Source organism: Odontomachus brunneus, unplaced genomic scaffold (genome assembly GCF_010583005.1).
Source record: "Odontomachus brunneus isolate Ranch 3 - 2012 unplaced genomic scaffold, Obru_v1 Obru_scaffold_085, whole genome shotgun sequence".
NCBI lineage: Eukaryota > Metazoa > Arthropoda > Insecta > Hymenoptera > Formicidae > Odontomachus > Odontomachus brunneus.
The window spans coordinates 179,518-197,939 of NW_022639535.1; the positions used below are offsets into that span (position 1 = coordinate 179,518).

The following is an 18,422-nucleotide window of genomic DNA, read 5'->3' on the forward strand; positions in this document are numbered from 1 at the left end:
GGACATTTCGAATTTGCACTGTCGTTTTGTACAGGCCGAACTTCGGAGCTAAACTGAAAACCGGTTCTGCTCGATGCCAGCGCCAACGGACCCAACGGTTTCGACTAAACGTAACAATAGAAATAAAAGCCATCTACCAGGGGTGCGTTCCAAAACCTACAGTAAAACTATAATTACATCTCTATACGTTTTGGATCGCAGCCCTGAAAGGTAAAATCCCCGCTCCGGGTGAGTATACCTGCTGCGTGCTATTAGAGCCTCGACGCTGCTCAAGAGATTTGTTGCGCTCGGAGGCCATAACTTCCGAACGGCTGCGAATTTCGATTTAAAACGTTGGGAACATATTCTTACAATGTTAAATAAACATTTTATGCAAAAAAAAAAAATTCGATTTTTTGAAAGTTCTAATTGGATTTCCCCCCTTAATCGAACCTCCCCGAAAATTGGAATGCGCAAAGACGCGGTTTTTTTTTCGCAAGATACATCCTCTCGAGGTTAACTGACGGACCCGTGAAGTGTTTGAGGAAGAATTCGGGTAACCACTTGGCCGATCGTGAAATTAACTGTAGCCACCGCTGCCACCGTCTCCGCTGATTATTGTTATAGTTGGCGGCGTGCCATCGCCGGAGTTGGCGACCGGATGCCTCGGGTTAGTCGCGACCGGAGATACGAGTTCGACGTCTCGCGACGGCCATTCACTTGAAGATCGAGGGAGGAGAGAGGGAGAGATAGAGAAAAAAGGCAACGGATTGCGGGAAAATTGCAGTGGTCGTAGCGGTTGACGACCGTGCGGCGTGAACCTGTTTCATTTCATACAGCGAGTTAATTGCGAGGACGTCGCGTGACCATCCGATGAGGGTGTGTCCGGGATATGCGATGCAGATTTTTATTTATACGTGTATGTTTTCTTTTTTCATACTACCTTCTTTTGCTTGACGTTGCGTGCTCGGCCATTCACAAAATCATAACTCATCGGAGTGTCTCATGAGGGAAAATGCGAGGGCGAGGAGAGGACTAAATGTGCATTTTCATCATAGGCATACGTCGTGGGGAACTAACGCGCGAATTCTCTCGTACGCACGACTCAAGGTTAACTAATTAACAGCGTAATTAGCACACGGTTCGGCGAAAATTTGCCTTTATCGGCCGTAATTTGGCGGCGGACTAATGAAATTTCTCTTAATATATCACGTGCATAATCATTGATTTCTCTTCCGGAATAAATCTGTTCGTCAGCGGGTATTGATACAACAGGGCGAAGTGAAAGGCAATTAATTAAGTTCTGTTTGCAGAACCGTCCGCTGATTGATTGCGTGGTCTTGCGTGAAATACGTTTACACGATTATTTTGCGGAAAGAAATTTAATGCGCAATCGAGTTCAATCGCATTTCGCCACGCTCCCTGCGTCTCCTTGATAAATCGCGAACTGACTTCTCCCTGCCCTTCTCTCTTCTCCCCCTTTCTCTCCCTCGCTCACTGCGTTTCGCAAATAAATTGAACACGCGAAGAACAATCGAAGAAAAAACTCAGTGTGTGCACAGATCGAGTACACTCAATTTAGCTAATTGGAAGAGGAATATTAATTAATCGAGTAAATAATTAACGATCGGAAGTGCGTAATGAGATAGTTATCGAGTTTCGATCGACGATGTGGCGGGACGCGAATTTTCGCCGCGTGAATACGCCGCTCGTTCGCTTCGCTTCGCGGCTCGCCGGCTTTTTAGCGCGCGCCACGTATAAACGAGACCCTTTCGCGCCTCGATAATGCGCGCGGCGGCTCTCTAATAACGCCGTGTACACGTAGACGGCGGATAGGAAGTAACGCACGAGAAAAGTGAGACGCGAAGTGAGTTTGCCCGCGCGACGACGGTATCATTAATCAAACTTGCGCCCAAGTATAGCCGGGGCGCAAAAGGTTGGAAATTATCGAACTTGCCGCGAGCCGACAACATCCTTGCGGTATCGACACGCCGATCGATCCAGCGCCCAGCCTCTCCGGAGACGACCCCACTTTCGAAACGGCGGGAAACATTTTCGGTGAATGGCAGGGTGGGGGCGGTGGTGACGATCGAATTATAAGCCCACGGTCGTTTTAATCGAATCACGTGCGCCGCGAACACATGTGCGCGGGTGTCTCCTCTCCGCGAGGAGGTTTATCGCTGTCGGCGATGTGGTTCGACGAGGAGGTGCAGTCGAATCGAATTGAGACGAGCAGGGAAACTCACGGCCCAAGGCGGGAGAAAAGGAAATCGCCTCTCCGACGCGGCGTTCCAGAAAGGAGAAGCAGGTGTCGCACACTCCAGGCTGGGACACCGTCCGTCCGTCTGACCGACCACGTTTCATAGCACTCGACGTACCCGATGCGCTGCAACGAACGCTTCCTTCTCCCGGTGGTGGTAGAAGCATATGTACTTTCGTATAAATGCGTTTGTGCATGCGGTGCCAGCTGGCGGTACCAGTGGTTTATGTGTGTATATGCGTATGTGTCTGTCTATGCATGCATGTACGCCTGCCTGTCTATCTGTCTGTCTGTTTGTCTGTCTGTCCGTCTGTTGGGTGTGTGTGTCTATGTATGTATGTATCTCTGTCTTTCTGTGTGTCATTTTTCCTCACAAAGAAGTAACGCGACCAGCGACTTACTTTTGATGCATTACGTCCTCGTCGTTTATTGTATTTTTCTCTTCCCCTTTCGCTCGCTCTCTTTCTCTCTTCTTCGCTCTTCTCTGTGATCCCGCATGTTGTTGAATCCCTCTTCCACCTCCGGGCCCGCAGCTTTTGTACGGTGACGAAACCGAAGACATGAACGATCGCCTGCCTGCCTGCCTGTCTGCATCTCCACTTTCTGTTTCTTTCGATTCCGATGCATACCCTGCTCTAGATGTACTTTCGCGTGCTTGCGAAGAGTGAAATCGCGCAGGGAGATGATGCCGCTTCAGCTGGAGCGACGGGATAGACTTCCGTTTGCCTGTTTTCTCTTTTTTTCTCCCTTTATCTGCGCACTTGAGATTTGTCCGCTACGATTTCTATCGATAATTCGCGCTGATTTACACATTGTTGCGCGCGTACTCTCTCTGTTGAGGCTCTTTTTGCTATTCTCTTTTTCGGTATTTTATATTCAGATCAATATCATATTTCACGAGCGATTTTAGCGATTTATCGTATTACATTTTGTACGTTTGGCCTTTAGAAGTCTGTTCCGTTAGCAAATGGGAGGAAAAGGAGATTGCGGGGAACACGCACGCGAAGAGAGATTCGATTTGGTTGGTCGCTATCGTTGGAATGGAACGCGGTTACGACCAATCGTATATATTCTTTTCGTACGAACCACTTATCAGTAATGATATCGACGTGTTTGCGCGCGGAATGCGTTGAAAGTACATGGATATACAGATGAGAATTTTCTCACACGATGACAACGCGACTGAAACTGGTTTGTGCGAAAAGGCTCGCTTTACACCTCACCTTAGATTCACCAGCGCATTCGTTCAGTGTCCGATCAGTATCGGTATAGTTCCACTTGAATTAAGCGATGAGAAAGACACGCTCAACTTGTCTGCTTACGCGCCGGCATGTGCTCGCTGCAACACAAACAGAATGCAACTATAGCTTGAGCGTTTAGTGATAGTTGATGTGTGTGTCTGTTGGTCTTGACTTTGATTTCTTATGTTATCCCTCGTGCACGGTGCAACGCCTTGGCAAAGCCTCGTTAACGGGCGGCCAAGAGTGGCGAGCGATGATCGTATAGGCCAATCGAGGTCTTTGACGGTAATTATTATTGCATATACATGATTTCTTCCTTTCGTTTTTGACTCTCTGATATATTGGCGAACGAGTAGTTGTTACAAACATAGACACACATACGTACACATCATGTATACACGAGAACTCGAATTTGCCTGATACTCCCTTTTCACGTGATTGACACTTGAGCGACGAGACTCTCTCTCTTTCTCTCTCTCTTTCTCTCTCTATCTCTATCTCTCTCTTTCGTCGTTTATATGCATACAGCCCTGCACAAAGTTACATTTTGTCGCAGATCAAACACGAGCGCTTCTGGCATGTATGAGTGTACATATATACACACATATCGACGCGTGAACGTTTCGTGATTTAAAATTACTTTTCGGTAACGTTTGTACGAAGTTACAACGGTTAATCACATTCCGATTGTTAGGTATGTTACTCTAATTAAGCTTCCAGTAGGAATTTCTTTGGCTACCGCGAGATTAACGTTCTAGTTTAAAGCTTAGGAGCGATAGAGGAAGCCAGAGAAAGAGAGACAGAGAGAGAGAGAGAGGGAGAGAAGAGGGCAGAAGGAGAAAGAGAGAGATTCGGAGTGATCAAAGTCAAATGTCTATTATGCGCATCCCAACTTCCCTTTGCCCGCGTAGTTTCACTCGGTTAACATCGAATTGGCTTTTTCCTCGTTTGTCCGCTGTGCCGTCAGCTCGTCGCGCTCGTGCACGCCTTTCCGTCTCACATGTTTTCGCCTTTTTTTTTACTTTTACATGTATCGACTTTTCTCTCTCTCTCTCTTTCTTTATCCACCCTCTCTCATTCCCTTTCGCTCTTTCTCTCTCAGCCACACAAATACACACATACACATGTACCGTCTGTTTCTTCTGATTTCTCTCTCTGTCTCCCCCTCCGCCCTCTCCTCTCACTTTCTTTCTCTGCCTCTGGCGCGAACTAGTCGAGGCAATAAGATGAGAGTACGCCACCTGTTTCCAAGTGTTATGAGACTTTCGGCCGGTCACGCCTGTGTCTCTTCACGTACACGCAGCGGACTACATATGTACGACACACACCGCGGACACGGGGGAACGCCGTACATTTAGAACAACCTTCAGTGCACCTCCGTTAACACCAACTTCTGCCCATCGACCCCATCGTCGCCGCACTTACTCCCGTCGGATTCCCGAGATTATGTCGCCGCTTGCGCGCGCGCGAACACGAGTACGACAAGGACGACCCTTAAACCGGGTTCTCTCCTCGCGCTGCGGATATCCACGGCGAGTAACTTGCCCGGCAAGATTCTCGACGACGAGATTCTCGGCGGTATCGTGTTTCTCTCTCTTGTCGTCACCGGGGATTGTCGTGTAGATCTTGCAAACGGAGCGAGAGATGGACGGGGTGGTCCTCCTCGGACTCCGTTCGTCTCCCTTATTCGTTTCGACGCGTTAATAACAATATATATATATATATATATATATATATATATATATATATATAGTCTTCTGTAGATTTTTATTTGAGGAAACACAGTCGTCGAGTAAAAGATTCGCCATAACGAAAAACATACATCGGAGAGGCTGCTGCTCGTGCCGATGTCCCTTTTAAAACGCAGGTAAGAGACTTGGTGTTCAAGACATTGTGCACGCACCACAGCCGTTCCCCACGTTCAACGTTTTCGCGCGCAGCGCTTTTGTACCGGTGTAAGAAGACGTACCGATCGATCGTTCGCGCACTCGTAACCAGCTGTGCACACGTATTTATCGTATCTCCGGCGCCTCGAATCTCACCGCGTCTGATTTATTCCCGGCGAGATACGCGCGCGCGGCCGCTCAACGAGAGATCCTGCACGGCAATTTTTCCCTATTCATCATGTCGTATAACCAGCTTGTTGCAGCAGCGACGGCGACAGCAACAAGGTCACGCCGGAAGCTAACGTTAACGTTTTCAAAATCGCGGACATTCTCGCCGTCGCGGTCATTTCTCTCCGTCGTTCTGATTTCCAAGAGCTTTCGAGGGCATAGAAAATTTCTTGGTATCTAATTCATCGAGTTCGATTTAAAAATCCACCCAAAATAGTATTGGTTTCTGTTCGGAAGTGTTAAATTTCAAACACGCGATTCTAAGAGGGGAATCGAAGGTTTTCCCATTATTCTACCTAGTTTCCATTTTACATTAGAGTTGGGCAAAACGTATATTGAATTTTCAGATATTTTTAGTAGAGTATTCAGAGTGTAAAAAAATATATATTTTTTTTTATTTTTTGTTCCATCGAATGTAGTAGTTGATATAAAAATGAAATTGTTTTGTTTTGATTAATTCTATAAAATTATGCTGACGTTATTGACTGAAAAAATGTTACATTTCTGTTTCAATTCCAGACAAAGAACTTATGTTTGGAGCATAAATGGAGTTCCCAATTGATATCCTAGTGGAATGATCAATTTTAGAGCAAATTTAGGACGTTTTAATCGCATTAATTACGGCATTAAATTCTATTTTATTGAAATCTATGATCTGATGATCTATGATCTGTATGATATGTATCTGAGAAAATCTTGGAAAATTTCTGTGCAAATTGATCTTTTCGCCGTTTGTCGCGTGCGTTTTCTTCTTTGTACGAGAAGCAAATCTTTCTAACTCTCTGTCCGACACGTCGTAAACGCGAACATCATCGTCGTGGGCCTTTCTTTCTCTTCTGTTTCTCCTCCACGGAGATACCCTCCCTGGAGAGAGATGACAATTCCGAGTAATGATTACCGAAAATTGTTTATTCCAGCGCGGGCGCCCGCAGGGTTCAATTTTTCGACAAAAAGCTCTGCCCGTCCTTCCCGTCGCGCCGTTATCTCGATTGTACCACTTACAATGGCGCGGGCATTATCCATCGACTTTCCCTTGTATAAGTTACCGTACCACGTGGCGCTGGCGGAGCGATAGTAATACGCTCCTCTGTATGAACTACCGTAATGCCGAGTGGAACAAAGCGCAGCGGCGAACGGATGGAGAAACTTAATCTTCCGCGAACGCGTTCCGCAATGTAATGAATGCGAATAATACAGAAACGGTAAAAGGTACTCTGCCGCCCCCACGCTTCCCCCTCCCTTTGCCCATGCTCTTCCGCCGTTATCGGAGTCTCTTATCGCGGCTGCCTATATATTAGAAACTTGTTGTATCGCCGTCGCGCGCCACGTGGATTACATCGCGGAAAAATCCTACGCGTATGTATATGTATACAAAGTACCTGACAATTCGTTATGCAAGCGCGGTGTACAGTAGAGCTTATCAAATTGAACACAAAATTTCTTTACCGTGTCTCGCAAACAACCACGTAAAAAGTTATTAATCAAGGAAGATTAGTGAATGATCACGCGCGATGTAGATAGACGAGCTGTTATGGCGACTGTATGCAGAAATATGATGCATTATCGCTGACGATCATGCACCAGTCTTCTTTAATTAAGAACTAAAAATCTACATGGTTATTTGCAAAGTGGTAGAGGACTCTTTCGTTCGTTTTGTCCTGATGTGTAAGCACACGATGGCAGACGTCGTCGTTACAGCTCATTCACCATCGTATATCGCGCGTGGTCATTAATTAACTTGTTTGTTGATGTTTTAGAATTTTACGCGGCAGTTTGCGAAATAATAGGAGAATTTTGTGTTCAGTTTGTTCTACCTGCACACTGCGGCTGCGTAACGAGTTGTCGGACACGCTGTACATATGTATGCGTTAATGAAACTCAATTTTGTCTTCCAAACGGCGATACGTGGCGCGAAGCACTGGCAGCTCTCTCCGCGCGAGAGATACATCCTTCTCCTCTCTTTCTTCTTCGTCCTTTCGATTTCATGTAAACGCGCGCGCGTGTGCTGGTGGCGCCGTCGCGTGCGCATTAATCTTTGATAGAGAGTGCGCGATGATTATTTCACGCGTGCGTCAGTAGGAGAAATAAAGCTTCCGGATGTTCGGAAATAAAAGACACGATTTATTATGCGATATTTCGCGTTCACGCGCGCACGCGCGACCGTATGTGAGCGTTGAGCGTAGTATATCACGCGTTTACTACATTTTTGTGAACGCGCCAGAGAATAATTAGAGCGGCGCGCATTTATCCCACCCACACACGCCCGCCCGCGAATCGGCGCGAGACGGAGAGAGATCATCGGGGATTCAACATCCGCTGGAATATTACCCGGACGATATTCTCGTTGCTTTCTTGCGATTCCACCGCGAGGTTTCGCGCTCAATTAACTATTCTCCGTCATCGTCTCGTCTCGCAAACAACAAGCGTCAAAAGTAGTATCGGATTCTCTGTCAGATTTGTTAGAATTAGGAATGGAAGAAATTTCCGCGTTTCGTGGATCTTTGCCTGTGTTCCGCTGGCGGATTATAGCGTGTCGAAATAGCTGCGGGAGTTCTGCGTATTTATTGCCACGATCAAGCGTTTAATGATGCGTCGCTCTTCCGCAAGATGTAACTTGCATTTGTTTCGTGCAATTTTGTCGGCGGTTTTCGACTCGCCGTGGGTCGCGCTGCGTCGTGCGCTTTCGATTCAGGGGTTGGTTTAAACAGTCCAGTTTGGCGTCGGCCGGCCGACCGACCGACCGCGCTTTCGATAGCGGCTAATCGCGGGGCGAAAAGCGGGTTTGCGGTGCAAACTTTATTTCGCGCTCACCGCCCACCACAGTGCACCCCCGATCGCGCTCCTGATCGCACCCCCTGACAGCGGCTGTGAAAAAAAAATGAGCCCACTGCATAGGGTAGGTGTCAAACAAAAGGGGATATCTTTATTTTTGAATTCAATCGACTTTCTCGGGCAAAATCGCGACTTGCACTCCCGAGTGAATATCGATGCTTGTGTGGTGGCCGGGCGACTTCACGACGTGACTTCACCACTCGAAGCTGCGCCGAGAGAAGGCTTCTGATGCTATCGCGACCACATAGCTTCGGTGATTTCTCTCGCCCCGTAGAATCTCTCCACGGGCATCGATCTGTCGTCGTGTAGAGAATCAAAGGTCTCGAATCGCGGCGGGACTCTGCTCCCTGTTTTAGATTCGACGCGACGCGCGAAGAAAGAGGAGCCATCGTCGTTCAGGAGAGGGAGAGAGAGAGAAAGAGTGTTAAACGGTGGTTCCGATCGTGTACGATCGCCCGGAGCCAGGACGATCCGCGACGACGTGAGCGTTTGACACCCGTCGGAAGTCGACATTATTCTCCTCGTCTCTCTCGCTCTCGTGTAATACTGTAACATACGACTGTCACTCATTAAAAGTCAAGTAGTTGTTTCTTTTTGTTCTTCTGATTTCTTATGATTTATATATGTTTTTGTTACAGGGGTCCCGCGAACATTTTCGGCTAGGCCTTACCGAGGAGGTTGGTTCGTTTGTTTGGTTTGCAATTAGGATTAGTCAGTAGATTTTTTTCTCTAAAGCCCTAGTCCTCTCCTTTTACTTTCTTCTTCACGCGTAATAGATCTTCGCTTTTACATACATATAATACTCGTCTGTCTCTCTCTCTCTTTCCCCTGTAATTCTCTTACTACTTCTATCTCTCTCTCTCTCTCTCTCTCTATATATATATATATCTATATATCTCTCTGTCTCTTTCACTATCTACCTTCCCTTTATTCTCTCTTGATGCCTCGATCGTCGCTCGACCATGCTAACACCAATCACCACCTTTTGATCGTTATTAACCGTAGCATATATATCTATACATACGTAACATGCAGACTCGATCCTTGCATATGTGTACTTAGACTCACACGTATCAAGATGTATGTATACGCATATATATGGATATGTCTATATCCGATTATATTACCGATTGATTTTCATATCAGCAGTGTGTGACTCACCAAAACTCCGATTATATATATTATATTATACTCGATTGACACCAGACTTGTTCTCTTGTTTTGTCTCGCAGGTCTTCGTATCTCTTAGCTTTAGTTGATCGATGTTTAGATATGTGATATTACTACATCTCCTTATCTCTGTGCGTGCCTGACCGTCAATGCGCGCATCTGACCCGCCCGACCATCCACCCAATCACCCACAACACTACCACCACAACTAACCACCCCCTTTTGTTGTATGTGCGTGTTCGTGTCGTGCGTAGGGATGACCCGCAATCCCGTCTGTTTGATCGTTCATTTATACTGGACTCGATATCTTAGCTGTAATGATGAACATTAGATAGCCGACTTGGATATTTAGTTTTAATGTCTCTCGAAAACGACTGCACAATTACCAGAGATATAATATATACACTTGTCCGTATGCTGCTTTGAATCATTCCATGATCGAAAACCATTGCATATATATATATGTATATACACATATATAAATATGTATATATTACATATATATGTATGTATATATATATATATATATATATATATATATATATATATATATATATATATATATAACACATCAGTATCTAGGCTCTGGATACTCGAAAAAACGCGACTAACGAGCTCGCCGCTAAACATTTTTATTATAATGCATGAGAACTAATATTTTATTCATCAGGTGATCGAATGAGCTAGAAAAAGACGCTCGGTCAAGAGGGATCTCCGTCGCCGGTACGCCATTTGCGGTAAGATACGCGACTATATTAGAAAATCCTTTCATTTCTTTCTTCGTGTTACACGCTCGCGAGCGTAGCGATGGCGGACTCCGCTATTCTTTTCTAGTTTTTCTTCTCACAACTTGTACCATTGTAGTCGTCGAGGAACAACCGATAGCGCGGAAATCGATGATCGCGGGGATGCGCGACGACGAAGGCGAATGCGGCTCGTTTATCGAGCACGATAAATGACGAGCAGCTTTCGATCGCTATCTCTCTTTCGGAGAGAACATTTTTCAGAGACGCCATTTGAAGCGATGCGCGACAAATCATTATTAAAGTACGCTGCAAATTTGCGCCTCTGTCCCCGAGCACTCGAGCACACCCGCCACCGTCGCTCTTTCGATTGCGATTCGCCGTCGTAATAATCGACTTAATCGACGAGCGGCGTTGACGTAGCGCGCGATATCATCCCTGCCGTTGGCGGGTAAAACGGATTAATGACGCGAACGATAGGGCCGGGGAAGGAAGCGGTGCCGCGATCTTAAAATCACCCCCGAGACGCGCGAGGGTGGCGCAAGAAGTCGTCGAGGCGTCAACAACGACGGCGTTTTTGCCGGGACGACGGCGACAACGACGACGTTTCGAGAGTATGGAGTCTTGTCCCGCCTTTCTCGTCTTCCTTCGTGGCAAATCTCGCGTGCGAAGGATCAGCGACATCCGTCGATGGCGCCGTTGATGACGACGCTTGCTCGACGAGAGTGTCTTCGGCGATCCTTGAATATAGTATTTCGCGCTCGCACTTGAGGAGAGACAGAAAAAGAGATATTTTTCTCTAGTTTGGGAAAAATATTCGCGAATTTACTCTCTCGAGGAGAGACGGCAGGTTGACATAGTCAGTTTTTAACGCCAGCGTTGCATCACAATGCATTTTCCTTGTTTGCGATTTCCTCGCGTAAAGACCCGCATGAAAATGTCTTGGGACCTAATTAGGATCCAACCCAATTTCCTAAAATAATTATGAGTTCTGGATAGAAGAGTAACATTTCAAACATGCTATTTTAAATGGAAAAACAAAGTTGTATGAATATTTAGTCTTCATTTTACAGTAGAGTTGAATAAAATTGTTGACTTTCCAAAAAGTTTCATTAGTAGTTTCATATAGTAAAATGCTCTTATTATTTTAAAATTATTTTATTTTTTCATTCTAATGAATACAAAAGTTGATATGAAAATGGGATATCTTGTTTGATATCATAAAAGTACATTACCGACATAAAAAAGTGCGAGTTTCCATAATATTTCCGTTTCGATTCTATTTTGATAGAGAAACCATGTCTGAAACAAGAATGAGGTTCCCAGCTGATATTGTAGTGGGACAACCGATTTGGAACAAATTAGGGCATTCTGATCTCGGTTTATACTGTAAAAATCTTCAGAAATTTCTATGCAGAAGGGAATCGTCGAGTCTTTGAGCTCGCTTCGCGAATCTGAATCTGGATTTAATTCCGGTAACGTGTATCTCTCTGTTGCGAATCGGCGCGATAAATTTGATTTCGCACGCTCATATGCGCGTGCTCAGAGAGAGGGAGAAAGAGAGAGAGAGAGAGAGATACAGTTCGCACGTGGAAATGACAGTGAGAATTTTCGTAACACGGAATATTTTATCAGGCGCTCGCTTGCGCGCTCGAACGCTTTTCCGCTCGTTCCAGCGGAACGTCGCGGGAAACTTTCTCGTGATTTAAAATTTTGTATAATAACCGCGGACGGATATTCGTTTCGCTTCTATAATAATGCCGCGACCTGATTCGGCGCCGGTCTGAGATAACCGCGCGCCCGCGCCGCGCCCCGCTCTGCAAAGGTCAGAATAATAGTCCGTCGGTTCGCGGCTGCATATTAAACGTCATTAAATTATGGGCGGCCGCCTTGGATTACCTCCGCTTACGCTTATAAGCCGCCTCGGTTTTACGAGGTAAGACGTACGACCGCAAAGATGGAAGGGCGGATAAAGGTTGGGAGAGAGAGAGAGAGAGAGAGAGGGAGAGAGAGAGAGTGAGCGAGAGAGAATGAGAGAGAGAGGAAGGATGGCAGACATCGAGGAGGCGGATTATTCTGGTACTTAAAATACGCTCCCGGGATCTTGACGATACTCCAACTATGAGACGGATATGAATGCGCGGATTAGTTTCGCGAGCGATAAATGTAGCGGCGGAACTTTCTGTCACCGTGGCGCGGCTAATGCGGCCATGGTCTTTTATATAATCGAGTGAACGTGTAATTGTCATTAGCTCCGGCGTCACCTCGTCATTATCATTGTCACCGTCGCCGCGGCTGTTTTGGCATTGATGGAAACGTTGACGGTAAATTGACATGAAATATTATAATCACACATATGTGAAATTAGAAGTGCACTCAAACAAGAATAGAATACCCCGAATAAATATAATTAACGTGTACGATTTTATCTTATTGCATAATGTAATTGCGTTGTAATTTGCGCGTGATCGTGCTTCTACTTTTCGGTTAATTTTGCCAAATTATCTTCGCGCCCCCTCGCTTTTCTATTAATTTATTTGTTAATTAAATCGTACGTTTGGTCTAATTGAAGCGGATATTATAATCAGATTTCTTCGGGATAATGAATGCCGTTATAGTTCTGTACGCGATTTCACGGTATTTAACCGTATTACGCGAGAATACGCGCTTTTTGTGCTGCGTACACGATATTACCGATAATGCACGGCAACGTGCCGATCGTCAATACCTCGCTCCCGCTCAAAATTATTTAAGCCGACTATAAGACTATTTCGGAAGAAATATCCCAAATCAACCCCCGAAATCATCACTGAACCATCACGCGTTATCAAAATATCCCAAGCGGAATATTTTCTACGAGCATAAATAAACTGCATCACAATAATATAATAAAGGGAAGAAAGTAAGATAAAATCTCCACGGAAAAAAAAGATCTGCTACATATGGACAACTAAACTTAATTTGCTGTATTAGGCACTTTTTCTTTGCTGCAGAAGCCAATTTCCTTGCTATGATAACAAGAAAATCTTCTACAAAAAAAGTAGCTAAAGCAGCAAATTAGTTGTCGATTTGTAGCAAATTTGCTACAAATTTTCTTGTTGTAGAAGCAGACTTTCTTGTTATCATAGCAAGAGAATAGGTTCCTGCAGCAAGGAAAAAGTAGCTAACACAGCGAATTATATTTAACTGTCTATATGTAGCAAATTAGTTTGCTGCTGCAGCAAATTATTTTTTTCCGTGTCGAAAAACTTCTCAAAACTGCAAGTAATTCCGAGCATTAGGCCATATTATTTTATTTTGACGCAATAAATGATTATTTAGTGTCATTTTCTTCATGTAGATGTCTTTAAAATAGACTTGCTTCCGAGTTATTTAATTATCTGAATATTCTTTTTTGTGTATTTTTATTCAGCATCTCAGCGCAATGTACTACAGATTTTAACGACAGATAGGATTTATATATGCACGCGCGACAAGCAATTTAATAAATATTAATGGTACGAATTTGATTAATAGAATAAAAGACAAATTTTATTTCTTCATAATTTCTATTATTTTTATATTTTATGTAGCGCATTGTGAGAATGTACGTATTTTAAACAGTAAGAAAAGAGTTTTTGATACATTTGGAAATATATCATGTACCGTCGTCTGCGTCCCGACATCTTGCATCATCAGTTTTGACTGTCTAAAACACCTGCATAGCGCATCATAGCGCATAGGATATTAATCCGTGACATACTCGTACAGATGCTATTTGATTGAAAAAAAACAGGTGTTAATTAACGCGAGATATCGCCAAGAGTTAGATTAAATATTTAACGCGAGATATCGCCAAGAGTCGACAAAATATTTTGTGTGAGAAGTAACGTGATTCTGTGTAAGACATAACGATTGGTCATGAAAGAGTGTATGAACGCGAAGTGTACGCGAAAGAAAAAGTATCAAAACAATCGGCAAAAAAAGTAAACTCAGCGTCGCGCGCGATAACGGCGGTTGATTCCCCCTCTCCCTTCTTAGTCACCGACCGTCGTCATTAGTCACTGAACGCCGAGCTATAACACTATCAAAACAGTCGCGATCTTCAACGCGGACGGACGCGTCTTCGCGCGTGGCGCACTTTAACGTACTTAACTCTACAGTCGTCGCGCTACTTTTCGAACACGAGTCGGCGCATGGGATCTTGAGAGACCTCAAATTAAAAAATTATTTTATATCTTTTATGTTGAGAATAAATATTTTCTTAAATATTTTCTTTGTTTAATTAGGTTTTTGGGTTCATGTAAAATATAAGAAAATACTATTTTTGGTATAATATTCTCTTAAAGATCCCATGTGACGACTGTAGGGTTAACACGTCTTTTCGATCGAATTGCATCTCCGAGAGTGTCAGTGCCAGTGTCACGACGGGAGTAGTCAGGATGTTGGAGAAGCCAGAACGGAGAGAACGCAGGGGTGCGAGCAACGACATGTCATATATTTTCAAGGTGTGTTATTTATTGTATAAGTCATTTATTGTATAGATTTCTATTTTTAACGAATTTTTGACGAGCTTGTCGGGATATAGAAAAGATCCAAATTGAAAATTAGACCAACATTCGTAGTTAATAATATAACAAATATAATTACAGCTTTATTTATTTCATTATTCGTTAAACCATATATATTATTACATTTATACTTATTACATTATTTTACACCAGAAATAACGTTTCAAACATCTGGATAATGATCCATAAATTCGAAATTGTAATTAATTATGAAATGAAAAAATCACAGATATAACGTAACTCATTAAAATACCAACCATGAATATCGATCTTAGAATTTAATAAAATTCTTGTGTTTATTTTTACGTCTATAATAATGCTCCTCGGGGCGCGCACGAGTTTGACTGTATTTACATCTGTTAAAGCTTTGTTTTTATTTCTGTTCAATCATGCTATTGAACGAAATCCAAATCTCCATCTCTATTGTTAAATAGCATTATTGAACGCAAAATACGTTATTTTTACCTTCAGAGCTTTCACATCAGCTCTTTCAAGAGTTTCAAATTCCATCGAGATTCAACGTCAAAAAAAGGAAAAAAAGATTATTAAGACAGAAATGTGTTTATTTTCTCATTAATCCTTGTTAAATAATATAAAATTTGCTTATCTCTCACATATTCCATCTATAGTTGAATAAGTTACAATTAATACGCATCATTACGTTATATAATTAATATATTGCTAACTGAAATTAAGAATAAGAGCAAGTGAAATATTGAGATATTTCGAATATTAATTCTGAATTGAGCTTTTAAGACTCAACATCTTTTTTTCTTTTTCTAATGTTGGAAATCTCGATAAGATTTAAAACTCTTAAAAGAGCTAATGTGAAAACTGTGAAAGCAAAAATGTGTGTATAAAATATTGTGCGTTCACTAATGATATTTAATAATAAAGATTGAGATTTGGATTTCATACAATAACAGAAATGGAGAATGTGATAATAAGCAACTGTTTGAGGTAGGTCTTTAGTTCATACAACGTTGCCTTAAGAGCAAAAAGGTAGTTGATGTAACTAAAATTAATTCATTTTTGGTCCCACTATATTTCTTGCAGTAAAATAGTAGTAGTAACATGCATATAAGGCTATCACTAATATAATATTAAAATTGAAGAAAAAATGATTTTCTCTCTCTTGATTGTAATTTAAAGTAATTATTTCCTTATATGATTATAGTTACAACTGCCAAACATTTTTCTCTTTAAAATTCTTCATTAATTCTTCAAATTCGATGAGAATTTGCAGGATTAATATAGAATCAAAATTTTGACTCGGGTTCATTAATACACACACACATAGAGCGTTGAAAGACGGTTTAGACGCGGCGATAATTGGACTGCTCCGTATACGGAGCGGTCTCATTCATCCGCGTGCGAAAGAAGATCGCATCCGCTCAGAATGGACAGTAAAGTAATTTCTCGGCGCTTTATTGATGAGACTATCGAGCGAACGAACGAACGAAGCATTTCCCCGTGGACGAAAGGCGCATAGAACGCGAAGGCGAGGGCTAGAGCGAGAGAAAAAGAGCGCTAGGATTTATTCGTGCTCAACGAGCGAGAAACGACGTCGTCGTCGTCGTCGTCGTCGAAGGATCGACACCTGCGCCCGCGGTTCGCTCGTCGCGTTGTCGCTCTAAATATCGGCGAAGGAAGGGTAAGAGGGAGGGAAACGCATGCGAAACTAGCAAGAACGCTGGGAGAAGAGCTCGTCGCGCGGACTTGACATTTCGCCCGAAACTCCGGTCTCGGCGCGACTTGCCGCTGCGCGTCGCTCGTAACTTCCTCGATGAAAACTGCATTACCGAGTTACGGAACGGCGGCCCGGCTTTCTTGGACAGGTGCAACGGCGGCACGCATCGCGCACACACGTCGTCGTATCGCACGGTACGATACGGGCACGGCGGTGTACGATACGGTGCGCGGCACGTATGCTCGCGACACGGTGTCGACTATCGTTCGAGTTGACGTTAAGAGAATGAAGGTATTGTTTCGAAGGGCAGAATACATCTCCGCCAACCATTGTCAAGTCCGATTATCGCCGCGTCTGACCAATTCTGTATCGTCGTGTCCGTGTGACCGATTCTGTGTTACCACTTCGCGTTCGCCGACTTTGAGCTCGACCATGTAAAGACTCTGGTTCTCCGACGATGGTTATCGGGAGAACGTCGGATTGTTCGGCGGAACACGTTATTAATAGTGTACGTCTACTGAAGTAATATTAATTTTCAATGAGTGTGCATTGTCCCGGAAAATGAGAATCGCGAAATCTGGAAAGTTGTACAATCTCGCGAGAAGTCGTAATCCCAAGATCCAGGTGGCGAGACAGTTTCCTTAAATATAATTTTCCCGAAATACTGGAAACATGCAATTGTCTCGAAAAGTTATAGTCAGTATAACAAGACAATGATAACGAAAAATAAAGCTTTCTTGAAGTAATAATAGTTTTCAATACATTTTCTCGTTGTATTGTTGCTGGAATGTTAACTTTTTGGGACAATTGCACAATCTTAAGGAGAATTAGTGAAAATATTTTTCATTGAATCAGTAGACGAACCGATTAACTGATTTTCAGTGAAAACACTCCGACTTTACTGTTATTTCTCTCTCTAATTTTGACTATTAGAAATAAGATTTTACTGTAAAATCAGTGATACATAAATTTATTATATATTGTACCAAATCCAACTTTTTGCGTTTGATGCTGTAAATAATTCTGAAGCTGGAAACAAAAGCTTTCCTGTACCTTGTGTACTATTATATTGTATTATATCCGTTCGCGTAACGGGGATAGTCGCTGTTATTAACTGACCTTTTTAGCTGAGATTTTACTGACCGTAGTAGATTATTTAAAACTGAATTGCAGTCATAAATATTTGAATGAGAAATACATAGTTTGTACATACACTGAAAATAAGTTTGCGTGAATTCACTTGTTTTCTAGTGAAATACGAACGAGCTACATATCCAGTTGAAGTTACCAGAATTCTGTTCAAGTTCACAGGACTTCTGGTTAATTTGAACAGTTATAAATTGAAGTTAACCAGAAATTTAATTAACTTGAGCAGAATTCTGGTAACTTCAGCCGAACCTCTGGTTCTTTCATACTTCACCAGACATTTGGTTAATTCAATCAAATTTTTTTCCCCGTCTACCTTCTATATCTCAGAAGAATGTCTCGGTACTAGGATTTCGATAAATCGTCTCGCCACTCGCATTTCGGTTCGTTCCTCTTTCACCTACTTTTGTCTCTGAGAAAGACCCTATTGCTCTCATAAGCGTATCTCACGCGCGGTATTATTTTCTTACAACTTATCCGAAATTATGAATGACATGGTGATTCTCTGATTCTCCGATGAAGTGATTCTCACTTTCTACTTTCCGCGTGCACTGTGTTACACGATGATGGTTGCGGCAGAGGGACGCGAGGGGGCCGTGAAGCGGTTCCTAAAGCGCGCACTGCCGACAAATCATTCGAAAGGAAGCGCGACGCTGTCGGTTCCTACCGTTTCTATTCTCCGCTCGCTACCTACCCT

General features: G+C 43.3%; 1 protein-coding gene across 11 annotated transcripts in view; it reads left to right on the plus strand.

The window, feature by feature from the left end:
- Nucleotides 1-18,422, plus strand: part of LOC116847936 (synaptogenesis protein syg-2-like) — a 413,298-nt gene that overhangs the window by 137,742 nt on the left and 257,134 nt on the right. For 8 of the 11 annotated variants that reach the window (XM_032823535.1, XM_032823542.1, XM_032823546.1 and 5 more), the window contains one exon: nt 9,065-9,103. The exons of 2 other annotated variants lie outside the window; for them this stretch is intronic. In XM_032823535.1, the coding sequence (XP_032679426.1) occupies nt 9,065-9,103 (39 nt within the window). Of the gene's footprint in view, nt 1-9,064; nt 9,104-10,266; nt 10,334-18,422 lie in introns of all 11 variants that reach the window. One more of the 11 variants, XM_032823547.1, reaches the window with a different exon arrangement.